The sequence below is a fragment of the Mus caroli genome, unplaced genomic scaffold, assembly GCF_978045245.1.
Source record: "Mus caroli unplaced genomic scaffold, Mus_caroli_1 scaffold_3, whole genome shotgun sequence".
NCBI classification, from domain to species: domain Eukaryota; kingdom Metazoa; phylum Chordata; class Mammalia; order Rodentia; family Muridae; genus Mus; species Mus caroli.
In genome coordinates, this window is record NW_028227258.1 from 42,601,973 (window position 1) to 42,618,864 (window position 16,892).

General features: G+C 41.1%; 1 protein-coding gene across 2 annotated transcripts in view; it reads right to left on the reverse strand.

Annotated features, from left to right (window-relative positions):
• Plppr5 (phospholipid phosphatase related 5) overlaps positions 1–6,106 on the reverse strand; it is a 111,176-nt gene extending 105,070 nt beyond the window's left edge. For both annotated transcript variants that reach the window (XM_021158396.3, XM_021158395.3), the window contains exon 1: positions 4,774–6,106. In XM_021158396.3, coding sequence (XP_021014055.1) covers positions 4,774–5,010 — 237 coding nt within the window. In that variant the 5' untranslated portion in view covers positions 5,011–6,106. The remainder of the gene's footprint in view (positions 1–4,773) is intronic.
• Between the last annotated feature and the right edge of the window lie 10,786 nt (positions 6,107–16,892).

Here is a 16,892-nt window from a genome sequence, read left to right on the forward strand (position 1 = left end):
AGAAAGAAAGGAAGGAAGGAAGGAAGGAAGGAAGGAAGGAAGGAAGGAAGGAAGGAAGGAAGAGAAAGAAAGAAAGAGAGAGAGAGAATGGAGGGAGGGAGGGAGGGAGGGAGGGAGGGAGGGAAGGAAGGAAGGAAGGAAGGAAGGAAGGAAGGAAGGAAGGAAGGAAGGAAGGAAGGAAGGAAGGAAGGAAGGACTATTGAAATAATATCACATGATTCAGCCATGGAGGCTAAAATGATCTTTGGTTCCTATTTTGGTAATAGAAAAATCCTCTCTGCCCTGACATGTTCTGAAATACAACCTATCAGACTATGTCCCTAATCCACCACTGTTCTATTTATTAGGTGAAACTCATATGACTTCCGTCTTTGTCTCCAACCCTGTACCCCATTTGCCCCAACAAACGCCACTCCCACAAATCAGGCAGGTCAGTAGTTGTTTGAAAAGGATCTTCTGCATGCGTTTGCCCACACAACTGCTCCTGAGAATTTTTAACTCCTCTATTAATTTCAACCCCTCCTTCAGGACACCTCCTAAGGGCTGGGGATGTAGCTCAATAACACAACACTTTCCTAGTATTCACAGGAAGCTCCTGGTGTCTGCACTGTCAACAATTAATTAAATAAATAAAGCATGTCTCAAGGGCAGTCTTCATGAAGTCTTCCTTCAGCCCTCCAAAAGAAAGTGATCCTGTCCCTCTCTGCTTCACCAGAGGTCAGGTGGAACATCTGTTTATTGTCTATATATTAATCTATTTCCTTTCCTTTTTTTTTCATTGACAGGAACTTAACTGTGTTTTGTTAGTGTTTGTTTTGTGGATACAGGGTCATATGGTGTGCCTCGGACTAATTCTCAACTCACTATGTGGTTCAGATTAACCTGACATTGATAATCCTTCTGCCTCAGTCGCTGAGTGCTGCTACTATGGGTATGTACCACCACACCCAGCCAAGCATTTACCTTTTCACAGTTACGGTGATTATTAGTTTGTTTTAAATTTCTCAAACTAAACTGTAAACTACTTAAATGAGCAACTGTAGTTTATGTCTGAAATTACCCTTGGAGTAGCTACTCTGCCTTTGCAGCAGCTACTCTAAGAGACAAATATTTAGGATACAGGGAATTCAGGATACATTTCCTGATCAGTATTTTACTATAGTAATGATGGGCTAAGAACATCAGTCCCTGAGTTCAATCCCCAGTACCATAAAAATACAACATACAGGTCATGAGGTGTGAGAAATACAACATACATGTCACTGAGGTGTGAGAAATACAACAAACATGTCACTGAGGTGTGAGAAAGTGTGGACCACGAGCCATGAAGGATATTTGTATGTTATAAATGATTTAATATGCAAAATTCTGTGACTGGAAAAATTGAGAATGAATAAATGTAAACAAGTTGTTCATGGTTTCACAGCAAATGGAATTTTCAATCCTAAAGTCCATCCAGGTAAAGTCATGTGCCTGGAACCTCAAGAATAAGTATCACAAGTCTCGGGCCACTTGCTGTATACAGAAAGAGTATACCTTACTGCTTGTAAATAAATGGGCAAATAAATAAATGCAATGCAATCCAAAAAGACACAAACCTTTAAATTTTGGACAAATAAAAAGTAATCCACAGGTTGAAATATTGAGGAGACCAACTTCTCAAGATTACTTTTCAGGTTAGGAACATACATAAAAAAATTAAGTCAACGAGTAAATAAAGATGAACCTTACCAGTCAAAATATATTAAATATATCTTTATGTATATGAATATATATTTATTTATATATAAATAAAGGGAAAGGTTTGAAACACTTAATGAAAGTAATTATGAGCAGATTGAATGTATGTATTATAACAGAAAGAGTAGAGACTTATAAGTTTGATAGACTAGGGTTAAAATCATTAGGGCATTAGGGATACCTTTTAACTTTGGTCATTGAGCTCAGCACCTGCTTCCCAAAATGTTTTCATAAAAGGGCTGTAGAGATGACTCTGTGGTTAAGAGCACTGTCTGCTCTTCAAGAGGACCTAGATTCAATTCTCAGCACCCTTGTGGCATCTCATAATTGTTTGTAACTCCAGACCCAGGGGTCCAATACATTTTTCTTGCCTCTTTGGACACCAGGCATGTATGTGGTACACAGGCATACATGCAAGCTGAATACTCATAGAAAAGAAATAACAAAATATTTTATGAAAATAATATGAGTAGATCTCAAAGATGATACAAACATTAGTGGGTTCCCACATTGGTGTGTGGAGGATATATTCAAGTATCCAAAAATAAAGTACTAATTCCCCTTTGTTTGGGTATTGCTGCTGTTGTCGCTATTCTCCAGAGAAAAGGGTATGCTATGCTTAAGGCCACGTTCTTGACAAGAATGGAGAAAAAGGAGCTGCCACTGCTGTTTTGGCTTATCACGTACTAACAGAATGCACTGTTCCTGTGAGCAGAAAATGAAACAGAGTCCAGTCAACCAAAACTCAACACTTCCTTCTCTTCACAGTGAGTCTTAAATCTATTCATTCATATCTGAGAACTAATAGTCAAAAGAAGAAAGCCAAGTTGGAGCCTCCCTTTCACAAATTTCTGCGTTTTCTGTCACTGCACTTCAGGCCCAGCAGGCAGCTCCCATCTTTCAGGGATGTTCTTTAGTAGTAGCAGGAGCTTGGCACTTGGCACTAGTCCTCCGGATATATGAACACCAGACAGATCTACCTTTTGCTGTCATTTCATGATGTTTCCAGTCATGACAAGTTTCCTCTACTGTAAGGTGAGGTAAGATCTCCTGGAAGGCTGTTCCTTCAATGCACGTGACTGAAATAGCTCAGTTCCACTCAGTGGTTAGCTCCCTTCTCCTTCTTAGGTTCTCCCTAGGTCTCCTCTAAGCAAGGAGTCACCAAAATCTTGGACCAATGTGCCCTCAACTCTAAACTGTCACCTGCCATCAAGGATATTTGGTTCGAGACTCATAGCACTATCTCATTGAAGACACTGAATGGCCATTACCGAGATAAAAGTCACAGACATTACTGATTGTGGTTGCAAATAAATCAATGACCCCAAAGCAGTAGGCAGTTCCCTTTAAAAAAATGAAAAAAAAATTCTGAGCTATTTAGTCTCCTAGAAAGCATGTGCCTGAAAACACAGAAGCTGCAGAGGCGAAAGTCCTCAGAAACTAGGCCAGCTTTTGCTCTGGCAACTTTTCAAACTGGGAGGGAGAGAACTGGAGCTTGAAACTGCATTGAGGATTTCTGACACATTTTAGCAAATCCAGTGTCAAAAACAATAACAAAGTAAAGGCTTTTGAGAACAAGGAAGCCTTAACACCCCCCTCCCCAACCATGGCCCTCAAGCTGAGGTTGAAATCATTCTGTGTATGATAAACAGAGTTACTTAGAAGCTAGCAAGAACTTGCTTGCTTTGTTTATATTATTCCAGTTTTGTGGTAAGAACTTTTCATTTTGAAATTTCTTAAATTACTTCCCTGAAGAGGGGAGAAAAGACTTTTAAGAATGAATGAAGGGGATACACTTATCAGGATTCCCCAGTTCAGCTATGGAAAATAAAAGCCCAAGTTCCCTTGCCTTCCCTTTCATTCTCTAACTTCACTTCCTATTCCTTCTGTGGTGAGTGGGAGAGAAGGAAGAAAGAAAGAAGATGGAGCATCATGGGAAGGGAACCTCAGATATTTTGTCAATGTAAAGGAACCATAATGAGGTTGGTCTCCAAAGAAACATCACTCATCTGCCACCAAAAAAATAAATAAATAAATCTTTGGATTGTGTTCATATATGTATATTGTGATGTAATTATTAACTCAAGGGTTACATCCCCTGTGTGTGAGAGCATTCTATATAGTCTTACATAGTCTTGTCATGTCTCTGTCTCTTTCTCTGCCTCTGCCTCTCTCTGTCTCTCTGTCTCTCTCTTTGTCTCTGTCTCTCCCTGTCTCTCTCACCACACACACACACACACACACACACACACACACACATACATACATACACTAGGAAAGGAGAGAGTGAGAGAGAGAGGCAGAAAGACCTATAGACAGAGAAGAGGGAGGAGAGAAACTTTAAATCCAGCCAGGAAGAGAGGACGTGTTAGTACTAGTGTAGTCCAAGGAGAGGATAGCCTTTAAATAAATCTAAAGTGCTCTTGTGCTGCAGGTTCCTCTGTTCCTGCTTTTCAGCAAAGTCCTGTTGCTGAGGCCTCTTCTTTTACAGATGCCCAAAGACATTTTTAGCTACTTGTGAGCCTATCTTCGGCCTAATGCATCAGACTCTTTTCATCAGGAAGGAAAGGAGGCAGATAAAACAGGAGCGTGTACCCCAGCCTCAGCTAACTGAGGTCACTTCCCCATCCCAGCATCTGATTCCTTTACCCCACCCTAAGCTGCTGCTTCCCTTCCTACCAAAATTCAGGACCAAGACCCGTTAGACAGGACCACAGAAGGGACCGAGTCTATTTGTTTCAGAGGCTCACCCCCTTCCTATCTCTGCCACCCACCCAACACCTTCTGCAGGTCTATTCCCCGTCTTTGAGCCACCCAGCCTGCAGGCTCAAGCAGAGGGTGCAGGGGTGGTTTGGAGAGACAGGGGTGCTTTCTTCTCACCCACTCCCATGCTCCCCAGAAGAATGTCCTCTGGGGTAAGAGGGCTGCCACCAAGTTAGAGGAACTTAGATGGTGAAGGCTGGTGTTCCCTGGTCCTCCCGGCTGAGTCTCAACCTGCAGAAGGCAAGAGAGGGCTAGCAGCCCGGAGCTTACCACAAGCACCGGGACGCCAGCGGCCAGCGAGTAGAGGAGCACCGGGGGCACCGCGCTGCTGTCCTCTGGGCCCGGGTAGGGCTTACGGTAGGCGCTGTCGTGGCAGAAGAATCCCTGCACGTTCACAGTGAACGTGTCTGTGTATTCGAAGTAGTAAGCCAGCATCACCGTCCCTGCCATGATCACCATCTGGAAATAGAGCATGCTGCTGATGAGCGCCGCGGGCAGCAGGGGCATGCACGCCTCCTGGCCAAGCCGAGCCGAGCGGGCGGCCAACGCGCCACAGGCCCCCTCCGGGCTCCGCCGAGGCACAGCCACCGGGGGCGCGGCGGCGGGGGCGGCGGCAGGCCGAGGTGGCGCGAGGCGGAGGCTGGCAGCCGCCGAGGCAGAGGCGGAGGATGCGACTGGGCTCCGGGATGCGCGGGCAGGATGCAGAGGAGGAGGCTACCCCCGGACGAGTCCCATCTGCCCTGCCCGCCCCCTGCCCGCCGCAAGCGCCGCCTGCCCGGCCGCGGGGTCGCGCGCAAGGGCGGGGAGTCCCCAGCCCCGGCTCGAGAGCATCCGCGATACCGCGGCACTGTGGTCAAGCCCTCGGACCGACCAGAGGCAAGCGTCGTCGGTGGCACCTCGTCCCCTCGGAGGGCGGGCAGATGCTGTATAGCTGGAGCAGCTGCCTGGAGAGGGTAAAATTCCAAATCTGAAGGGGAGGGGAGGCAGCAGAGATGGAGCTTCTAGAAACTCCCTTTCGAGTCACCAGCTGGGCTGTTTCAGACCTCCCGCACAGCGCCTGGGAAGATGGTGCGGGGACACATCTTCAGAGCGCAAAGCCCACTGGAGCGCAAAGTGTCCGGGTGGCGCCGCCGAATTGCAGCCTCTGTCTCTGCTCACAGCACTGCCTGGACTCTGTGACCCCCCCCAGCGCTGGAGAGCAGCCAGAGCAGTGTGGCTTCCAAGGCGATGACAGAAATTATCTCAGAGGATTTTAGACTCTGGGTGGCTTTGCCTCCCTTCCAGTTTCCCAAGGCTTTGTAAGTAAATCAACAGACTCAAGGTTCCTAGCTTCAGAGGCATCATCTTGGGCAAACCGGCTCTTTCCTGGTTGGTTCCACGTATAGCCTTTCTCATCTTCTCAGTCTCCTCTGATTAGCTGCTTGGGAGATGAGGCATTGCAGATTCTTGGGACCCAGGGGTACCAGTCACCAAGGACAGGGAAAGAACTATGTGCCTCATCTTGCTATTTCCAGAGTTCAGGGAATTGCAGGGATTCCTCTGAGGTCAGAAGACCCACACAGAGTCATAGCACAAGCATACACAATGCAGTCTTACGTAGGTATCTACGCGTGTGCGTGGATATTTAAGTAGCTTAGGAGCTATATGTATGCAGAGCCCATCCTGCAATGACTCGTAAGCTCTGCAACCAAGCAGTATCTTCAAGTTACCCTGACCCCGCTCACACCGGCAGAGAAAAAAGCATATGCAGAAGATAAGGAGAGAAAAATAACCTTCAGAGTTCTGCTCTTTTCCTTAGAATCTGGAATTACTTACCAGATTTCTGGGATGTTCACACATCTAATAGGCTGTAACATGGTGGCTTTTGGAGGTGGGCCTTTATCAACAAGAAAATACAACATAAGCCCAAAATGACAGTTTTAATTAGGCAAATCACTGATTTTGAGGATGGGATGGTAACAGCACTGAATTTCTTGAATATTAAATAGGTGTGAGATGGACCACCATGTAATCACAAATATCATTTAACAACTAATTATTTCAGAGCGCTCTTAGTGATGTGTGTGGCAGGCAACTTTGGCCGGTGGAATGTATGTGAGTGGGCTACCATTGTATGAAAATGTGGCCACTCGAAAGGTTCAGGATGTAAGACTTCAGGAACTAAGTACAGGAACAAAAAGCATAGCCATGGGCAGGCAAAGACTGGGTATTTGTGAGTTAAGTGGCAAATGAAAAGTGAGTGAATGGATTCTCCCAGTTCAACTTTGAGAACCCAAGGTACTTTCTGGAAAGATACAGAATATCCAATACTGGCTCCTTTAAGATTGTTAGCAACTAGCTTCTCTGTTACTGAAACAGCCTTCTAAGGGACAAGGGCTAGAGCTGAATTGATCGTGAGATTTTATTTTGAGGATCCTGTGTAGTTATAATTCAATTTACTGAAGTAGCGGGGCCACGATGGGGGGAGAAGGTGAGATTGAGGATTGCCTGTCTTCCAAAGATGATATGAAAATATAAAATAGTAAATCCTTATTTCCATGTTTTTTCAGCAACTAACATACAAAATCCAGATATTTTCCTGAGATTTTAGAATCGTATGTAGAAAGAAAACCACAAATAAACAGAAAACCCCAGAAAGAACTTTACCTTCCATACATAGCAGGGTTTGTGAACTGTGAAGAACACAGAGGTTTCACATGAGGCTAAGTAGGGACCACTCTTGAAAATAAAGTGTTTCTCCTTTAAACAACAAAGCCCAGGTTTATATTGCCAGACTTGAGGGAGTGATGTTTGAGGAGATTCAGGACTGAAAAGTGAGATGACTTCACTCTAAGAAGAATCTTAAATATTAGCATATATATTGATGGAAACACTCCTGAGACTAGAGCAAAAATAGAATAAGAAAAGGAGTCTAGCATGGCTGCTCTCCAAGTGCCCGGACCAAAGATTAGTCAGACTCAGATACTTACACATAACCAATGGACAGAAGACTGGGACCCCTGTGGTTAAATTAGGGAAAGGCTGGAAGAAGCTGAGGAAGAGGGCGACCCCATGGGAAGACCAGCAGTCCCAACTAACCTGGACCCCCGAGATCTCTCAGACATTGAGCCACCAACCTGGCAGCATACAGCAGCTGATATGAGGCTCCTGACACATATACAGCAGAGGACTGCCTGGTCTGGCCTCAGTGAGAGAACATGCACCTAACCCTCCAGAGACTTGAGGTCCCTGGGAGTGGGGTGGCCTGGTGGTGTTGGGGGTACGGGGTGACAACATCCTCTTGGAGCCAGGGGAGGAGGAATGGAATAAGGAACTGTTCATGAAATTTGGTCCTCAAAAATGCTCTATAGAATTCACAGGCTGGACCAATACCCATGGCACACATGTAGATATGCAGCTCCACGAGCACCCCTCCCCCAACAACTGGAGCAAGAGTTGCCCCTCAAACTGTAGCCTGACTGTGGAACCCACTTTCCAACAGAGCTGCCTCAGTGGGAGCAGATGTGCCTAATCCTGCAGACACTTGATGCACCAGGGTAGGGGAATATCTAGGGGTCCCTTGTGGAGGGGAACTGGAAGGGGACAGCATTTGGGATGTAAATAAACAAATGAACAAATAAATAAATAAATATTATTTTTTTAAAAAGTGCACTATAAACCCAAATCATGACATCATGAAAGACACATCAAAAAAGTCTGAGTATTCACAATTATATCCTTGACTTCTCATGACCAACATCACAGAAGACTGCATCCTCAGAGAAGGAGGTCCAGTACTTGTCAGGGAGATAGCTGCTTTCTCAAGAGAAGATGCTAGAATGGTGATGTATGTGTCTTCTTTGATGTTCTAACTGCAACACAATCTTTACTCAAAGGGCAGATGCTTCTGACTTGACCAATAGTTGGTTGTTTCCAACTGAGGCTGCCAAGATGTCTTTAAGCTACCTTATACTGTGACTGTATTATAATTGTTCGATTTCTCTGCATTCCCCGTATCTCAAATCTTTACTTTCAACATGGTTACCATAAACAAACCATATGCTCCTTTGCTGAAACTACCTTTTCCCCTGACAGTGCATGTATGAAATTAATAGACTTGTCCAAAAGAGGTAAAATAGTTTAGAAAATGTGACTGCTGGGAAAGAGTAGAAATAGTTAATATGCCCTAAACTGAATCCTTCTGTGTTAAGGAAACTCAAATTATTAAGTTGGCAAGCGTTAACTGAGACATGCTGGTCATATTCACTGTGTATCCCTGAAAATGACTGAGCTTCTCTGGGTCCATTTGCTCTTCTGTAAAATTCAGCTTACAAATCGTAACTGCACAGATGTTGAAAGGCTTATATTTACAAAATGCTTCATAAATATTAATGCCTTGGGAAAGTCTGAATTAGAAAATACACACAATCAGTTGTTCAGACGGCCTCATCTAAGTCAGTTCTAGGTGTTTTTCCATCTCTGATTGCAACTTTTATTCTGGGTGCTCCATTTCCCAGGCCTTAAGTGTGAGATTATTTGCTGTATGTTTTAAGCATTAAGATACACATTGTTATGTTAGGCATAAATCCATAGATCTAAGATCCCAGGGAACATGTCAAGGTATTCAGATTCCCTGAGAATAGCTTAAAACAGCTTGAAGAAAATGGACATAAGGATGTGACAACTTGAAGTGTCAACACTTTAGCCCAAGGATCAGGGATGCTGCCATTCTGCGTTAGTATCTTTTCTCTATGAATCCATGAGAACAGGATCCTGGCCATGTCATTTCAGTGTCACAGTTTCTATAGCTTCCAAAATTGTTGATAATCTTGCATTCTTCACCTAAATATAATACAGCGCTAAGGCCATTCATGACAATGAGAGGCTAGCACTACAACTTTTATTCTTTATCACACCAATATAATCCAGCCGTGGTAACACCAGCAAAATCTTCATTGATCCATTTGGGTAAATGCCAGCCTAAAGCCCTGTTGAGCTGTCTTTGCTTCATGCTCCTAGAGAATACCTGAAAGTCATTATGTGTACTGTGATTAATGAGGACCATCCCAAGCTAAATCACAAATCCTTCAAATACTTGGAGAAACAGAGGTTTCTTTAGCAGTGAAGCCAAGGATGTGGGTCAGATTGAGCTGGTGATATTTGCATGTCTATGCTCAAAAATAAAGATGTGAATGCTAATTGGCACTCCTCTGCTTGTCATTGTATGTGCTGGGAAAATGATTGACATGGGAACATAGCAGATGGTAGACATTCAGAATGATTCCTTCTTCCATATCTGGACCATAGCAACTACTAGCAATTTTGAAATTTGGCATTATCAAGGTTTATAATCCTGACGAGTTAAAGCTCTGACTTGTTTATAACTAGACTCTGCACTCTCCCTAGCCTCACATAAGGAGAGTAGTTTGAATGCTAATATTTTGCACAGCATATTTCAGAAGACAGGCCAACTAAGAGTGGCTCTATCTTATCACTTCAGGAAACTGGAGGGAGTTGTCAGAATTAATGGTCCTTGAGCAGAACTATTTTTTGGCTCTCTAGCAAGTAGTCATCAGTAGGTATTATCACAGAGGAAAAGGAAAAGGAAAAGGAAAAGGAAAAGGAAAAGGAAAAGGAAAAGGAAAAGGAAAAGGAAAAGGAAAAGGAAAAGGAAGAGAGAGAGAGAGAGAGAGAGAGAGAGAGAGAGAGAGAGAGAGAAAGAGAAAAAGAAAAAGAAAAAGAAAAAGAAAAAGAAAAAGAAAAAGAAAAAGAAAAAGAAAAAGAAAAAGAAAAAGAAAAAGAGAAAAAGAAGACCCAAGGTATTTGAAGAAACCCCCCTCCAGTTGTTGTTGGTTTTTGTTTGTTTGTTAGTTTTTAAACAAATTATCCAGCATTTTAAAAAATTCATTTATTCATTGATTGATTGATTGATTGATTTTTATTTTTTAGTATAAGCTCTAACAAAATCTGTGTCCTGAGCTGGCACGATGACTCAGTGGATGAAATCACTTGCTCACAAATATGGCAATATGAGTTCAATTCCTGGAACCTATCTTTTAAAAAGTGCTAACTTCAGTGCCACGAAATTCTGCATATAGGCAGGAGGCAGTCTGGAGAACCCCCAGGAAGCCAGCCTAGTCAGCCAGCCTGGAATGCAGTGTGGCAGAAGCAAGAGACCCTGCCACAAAAAAAAAAGCAATGAAAAGAGAAAACTACAGCTACAGTGTACTTTACATAATAAATAAATAAATAAATAAATAAATAAATAAATAAATCTTTGATAGCATTGGAAATTTAAATGAGGAAAATACCTAATAAAAATATTTAAAAAAAAAGAAAAGAGAAAACTAAGCTTGAAATATGCTTACTGTCACATGCATAGAGTCTCCCACTCTCCCAAAAACACACAATACACACACTCCACATACATACATGCATAAAGACTCAAAACACATACATACCACATACCACACATACACACATACCATGCACACTCTCTTGCACATACACAACCCACACACCATACATGCACACACATTTTAAAAAAAAAGACTGTTATTCCTCAAATTACTATAGTAGCCAACGGTGAGACCTAAGGTTCAATCTGTCTTGCTTTTCCATATCATCAAAGCAAAAACACAGGGTCTGGTGAGTATTTAGAGTTCTAACAAAATCTGTGCAAGTTTTCTACCAATCAAAGCCAAAGTTCCCTCAGGATGCCTTAGTTTATGAAGTTAATTAAGGTTTTATGATTCAGTGTTCTATTTTTATTGGATACCAGTAAAGAAATTATCAATGAGAACAAACTAAAATATTTTATTCTCATCCACTGCATTATACTAAAGATGCCATTACACACTAAAACACTGACTGTAGTACTGGTGGGGCAGGGCAGTGAAATATAATTGGCACGACTGATTTAATCATAAAATGGAAACCAGAAAAGTAAACAGAAGAATTTGCAGTGGTATATTTCTCTCACAAGTTCTTCATCCAACTTTCTCTTAAAACTACTTTGTTTACAGTGATGCAGTAATATAAATATGTGCATCCTAAAGGATAAACTTTTCAACTGTTTTATATCTTCTGATTTACCAATTAAAGTATTTATATTTGATTTCCTTAACTAAAATTTATTTTGTGCATCATTGCAAATTCTTGGAGAAAGTAAGAGGAAGATGAAATACTTCATTATTTGTGTGTGTGTGTGTGTGTGTGGTATGCGTATGTATGCATGTGAGGGAAGAGGTTAAGTACTTTGTTCTATGTGCCTCCACTTTATTCCCTTGAGGTAGAGTCTCTCTCTCACTGAGCCTGCAGATTTGCTGACCAGTGAGCTCCTGGAATCTACTGGTCCCTGTCTCCTAATACAGGGCTTATAGGCATGTGTAGCCAAGACTGACTTTTTATAATTTTGAATCTGGGGATTTGAACTCAAGTCCTCAGGCTGTGTACCAAGCATTCTTACTCACTAGACAATCTCCTCTGCCCCACTCCCACCCCCGAACCATTCCTCAGTTTTCTGAGTAATTTAATAACCCGCTCAAGTTTAATGGGTATCTCAAACAAGCAGAGAGATAAACTCACTGAAATGTAACTCTAGAAAACTGCTTACCTTCCATGGAAAGGCTCTTCAAAACTAATGATAACTTTCTTATCTTTGCATTCCTCCCGTGATGTTGATGCTGAGCAAAGTAGAGAGACCATGAAGGGAGCCTATTTTCCCTAAGTCCAGAATCATTCTCGAAGACAGTAAACAACAGAGATCTCCTAGCTGAATCCATCTACTTGAGACTGATCTTCTATTTGAATCCAATTAAACTTACACAAAGAAGCCCAGTCCCAAGTGTTTCCCTGTTGCGGTCACCTGTTTATGAGGCAAAGAAGAGAAACTCACTCTTCCTGGTCCCCCAATCCATTTTACCTCAGTTACTTTTTTTTTCCCACTAAGACATTATGGTTTGTCACAATCAATCAGCTTAATTATTTTAACAGCATGTGTGTAATTCTTATTTTAGCAGAGTGTGTATATTTCTTATCCTGAAATCTCTCTAAATGACTGGATGAAACCAGATTCCAGGCAGGTTGCAAATCTAGGCTATGTGACTCTCGGACCATATGTTGTTCTGCAGTGCTCTGATGTTCATCAAATTCATATCAATATAAATGTTAAAAACAATGACCCTTGTGGCAAGGTTTTGTTTGCAGAATGAGCCTGTTGATCATATGGTTTTGGTCCAAAGAGACAGGTGAGTAGCCTGGTCAAACCATCCTCGGACGCGTTGTAGGAGATTCACCTTTGGCTTGTTAACCTCAAAGAAGCAAATATCCGATTTTGAGCACTGCTGCAGTACATCTGGGACAGAATGAGGAGCACCCATTAGGCTGTCACTCGCCAAGACCTTATTTTATAGCTTGAATCTTCAGACTTTTAAACACTATCTACCTGCAGCCTGATGCAGTAAAAGTAACAAGGCCAGACTCTCTGAACAACACTGAACTTTTACTTGGTGTTTGGTGGCCCTGGGGATAAGACCATAGGTATAAAGCCAAGAGAGCCTGTTCAGACTTCCAAACACAAAACAAAGCAAAAAACCACAGACTGTGTAGCTTAAGGATTGAAATCTATTTCCTCACAGTAAACAACATGGGAAGTTCAAGACCAAGGTGCCATAGGAAGTGGCGTCAGTGGAAGCCCCTCACAGTGGCCTGTAAATATATGTACATATATGACAAGTCATGTACAAGTCTCTGTGTGTCCTCAGATGACCTTTCTTCTGAGCCTATATACATAAAGAAACTCCTGTTTCTTACTGAACACTATCTTTATCTGATTAGAGCCTCACATCTACTTCTTCACTCATCCTCAGTGGTCCCCAAATGGTCCAGTCTCTAAATATAACTGTGTAGGGTCAGTATTTTGACATGGATTTAAGGGGCAAGGGGATACAGTTCAGTCCATCACAGCTCCTATTGACCTTCCAAATCTATCTATCTATCTATCTATCTATCTATCTATCTATCTATCTATCTATCTATCTATCTATCTATCTCTATAGAGATATAGATATTTATAAATATTTATATATGTAAATATATATAGATAGTTATAGATGATATAGATAGATAGAAATTATCGATGTGAGCCATAGAGAAGCTCCATGTTTAGTGGTGAAAGCAACTGCTTGCTGGAAACTTAAAAATGGCTCAACCTCTTCAAGATCACCACTGAGTTTCCGTTTTTGCTGAGAGATCTACTTGATGATCACATCAGTTATAACACTTGGGAATGATAAATTACAAATACTCATTTTAAATGATGTCTAAGCATCCCAATCCAATGAATATATGGCTGAGCTCTTTAAAGTTAAGTTAGGGCACAAGTTAATTTTTATGACCTCATTGTAAATGTCAGAAAGTCTAAGTTAAAGCTGAATCACTGGTGCATATTTTAACATCTCCTCGACAGCATCACCTCACTACAGCCACCTCAAAAAGATTTTCATACCATAAACACTGGCATCTGAAGTACAGTCTCTCTCCTCATGTAGCTAGGAATACAACATGAATAAAATATGGAGTATTGGGAATAAGCAAACCTATGTATTTTTTTTATCTTGGAGTCAGAAATGTAATTGCCTATTCTTATTAATCCTGATAAGGAAATCACTGGCTACACTCAGAAATTGCAACAAATCGTTACTGGCAGGTAATGGAGTCTAGTGTGAGAGGAGATAAGGGTGCTTAGAAGTAGGTAGTATCTCAGGGCTTTCCTAATGCTGTCTGAACCAGCCAAAGCCTCCTTTGAATTTAAGTTATGCCTCCTTCTCTCCAGCTGGAGATGACTGCATGATGAGGACCACCAGAGAAATCATGAGCCCCTCACACCATCATCATACGGCATGGAGACCCCAGCTTTGCTCAGACAGTGTTTAAAATTCTTATTACACTCTTTGCCCTACTGACCCACTGACTAACATAATCTTGTGTTAGGAAATGCACAAACTAGTGGTTTGCATTTTTTTTAAAAAAAAATCATATCCTTCAAGAATTTAAAATATTATGCAAATATCCATATCAGGTACAGTACAACAGATTATCTTCCATCTGCTAACAAAAATAAGTACTATGCATTTTCACACTCAAAGAAGAATATTCAGTAGGATAATTTCTTTCTAAAACTGTGTACTATGCTATTTATTTACTGACATAAGGAAAGTCAGAGTCACATTTGACTATTTTCCATATTCAGACACTTAATGTTTTAATGCTATGTGATTCTTCATAAGTTTCTATGAAATAAAGATCACCATCTTCCATTTTTTTCAGAACCTTGCCAACTTGCCCACAATTAATGACAAACAGAATAGATGTTTGACCCCTGAACTAGCTATTTCTAATACAGTCACTACACATTGTGATATAATATACCAGTTCTACAAATGATATGTGGATTAAGTGAATTTTTTGACTACACAAACTGTTGCATTGACATATTAGAAAACATATATACAATATTGAAAACAAGTAAACCCAATACATCATCTTTCAAAGGCTTTTTTGTTTGGTAAAGGAAACCCATTTTAATAGTAGGACTTAATTGTGCCATTATTGAAAAGACAGAGCCATGGCATTGACAAATAGATCAGGGCTTGTTAAGGCTTGCATAGGCATGTGGTATGAATATAAAGAATTATCACAAGGAATGCTGATTGAGAGGATAAAAATTTGTGACCTGAATATTGTAATAATAATCTGAGCCATGCTTGTTTTACCATCCACACATATACACATGGAGAGGAAGCAAGACATAGAAAACACTATGGAAGATATCTCCACCCCCAAGGCTTAGGGATCTTTGTAGAAGATGGCACATAAAAATTTAACAGTCTAAAATAGTTAATGACATCAATAAATAGGGTTTTACAGCTACAACATGGCTGAGACACATGTGAATTTGCAGTAATTGTAAAAGTATGCACAGAACCTCTGCAAATCCAGCCAGACAAAATCCTAGGGTAGGAGGATGAAGGTGGGCAGAAAATCTCCCTATTAGCCGAATAATTACTGGCATCTATTAGCTTTTGGGAAAGGGAGAGTCAGTTTTCCTTACTAATATGATGTCTGATAGGCTGAACACATAACAGGGCAATTATGCTCCCAAGACTAGTTGGTCAGCATACACTGGATTCAATGGGTAGAAAGAAGATGAAAACGTGCATCAATCTAAAATATGAATGGGAAGAAGTATGAGGGTGGGTAAGGGGAGGGCCCGGGGAGTCAATGCATTTCAATATACATTGTAAAAAATGCTCAAAAAACTGTAAAAGTGTTTCAAAAAGAAACCCCATGAAAACTTTCATCATAAAAATATTATAGATTATATCAGCATCCTAATTAGAGTTATGATGTTTTATGGTTTTAATCTTACACAGAGGGTAACGCATTCTGTAGATCGGGTATCTTTTTGTCTACAGGTCCATCCACATTCTGATGTATAGATGCTTAGAAGATGGTGCTAAAGAATAATGGGGACTGATATATAACAGTCTTCTCTATTTTATTTGACACTGTTTTATTATAAGGAATACTGCCGGATTCTCAGGCTACACAACAGCATATTAAGAAGAACTATATTGAATATAGTAACCCTATTCAAGAATTAGGCAGGGTGTTGAGGTTTTATTCTCTCTACCCCTCTCCATGTTAACTGGCAACAGGGGTTCATACACTATTTTAGTGGTAAAGGAGGTGTAGCAATTCCTGTGGAGATATAGTGTGTTCTAGAAGATATGACATGGAAGGAATAAACTTATTTGTTACAACTTAGGAAAATAAATAAAATAGTGTAAATGGAGTTTGGTATGGAGTAGAGGATAGTAAAAATGGCATGACAGAGTTTAATCTGGTAATAGTCTACAGTCATTTACTACCAAACTATAGATACCAGCCATGCCCACTCACCAAACCTCAATCTGGTATTTACAGCTTAGTAACCTGATGGCAGATACCAGGAGGGGAGGAATTGTCTCTTTAAATGGTTTACTTGTAGCTTTTAAAAGGTTATTGTACCATTTCAAGGATTCAGCCATGTCATGAAATGAGTGCATATACATGAAAAGAGTCATGAGAAGACTCTACAGAAATGTTTGCTGTTATTAACTTTGAAACTGAGAACCTGACTCAGCAGACTGTCAAAACTACAGAATGAACATCTCTCAGGTCACCAAAATTCCAAACCCTCCATCTTTTAAAATGCTGAAGTATTCATTTCAGGTGCATAGGACCCATCCACATGTGCTTGCATATTGTGCAGTATAGTCATACAGAACAGTAATAAACACAGATAAATGAGCTGAGGAATATGAATGACTCAGTAAAACCGTAGCAGTCCATCTTGATGAGACGAT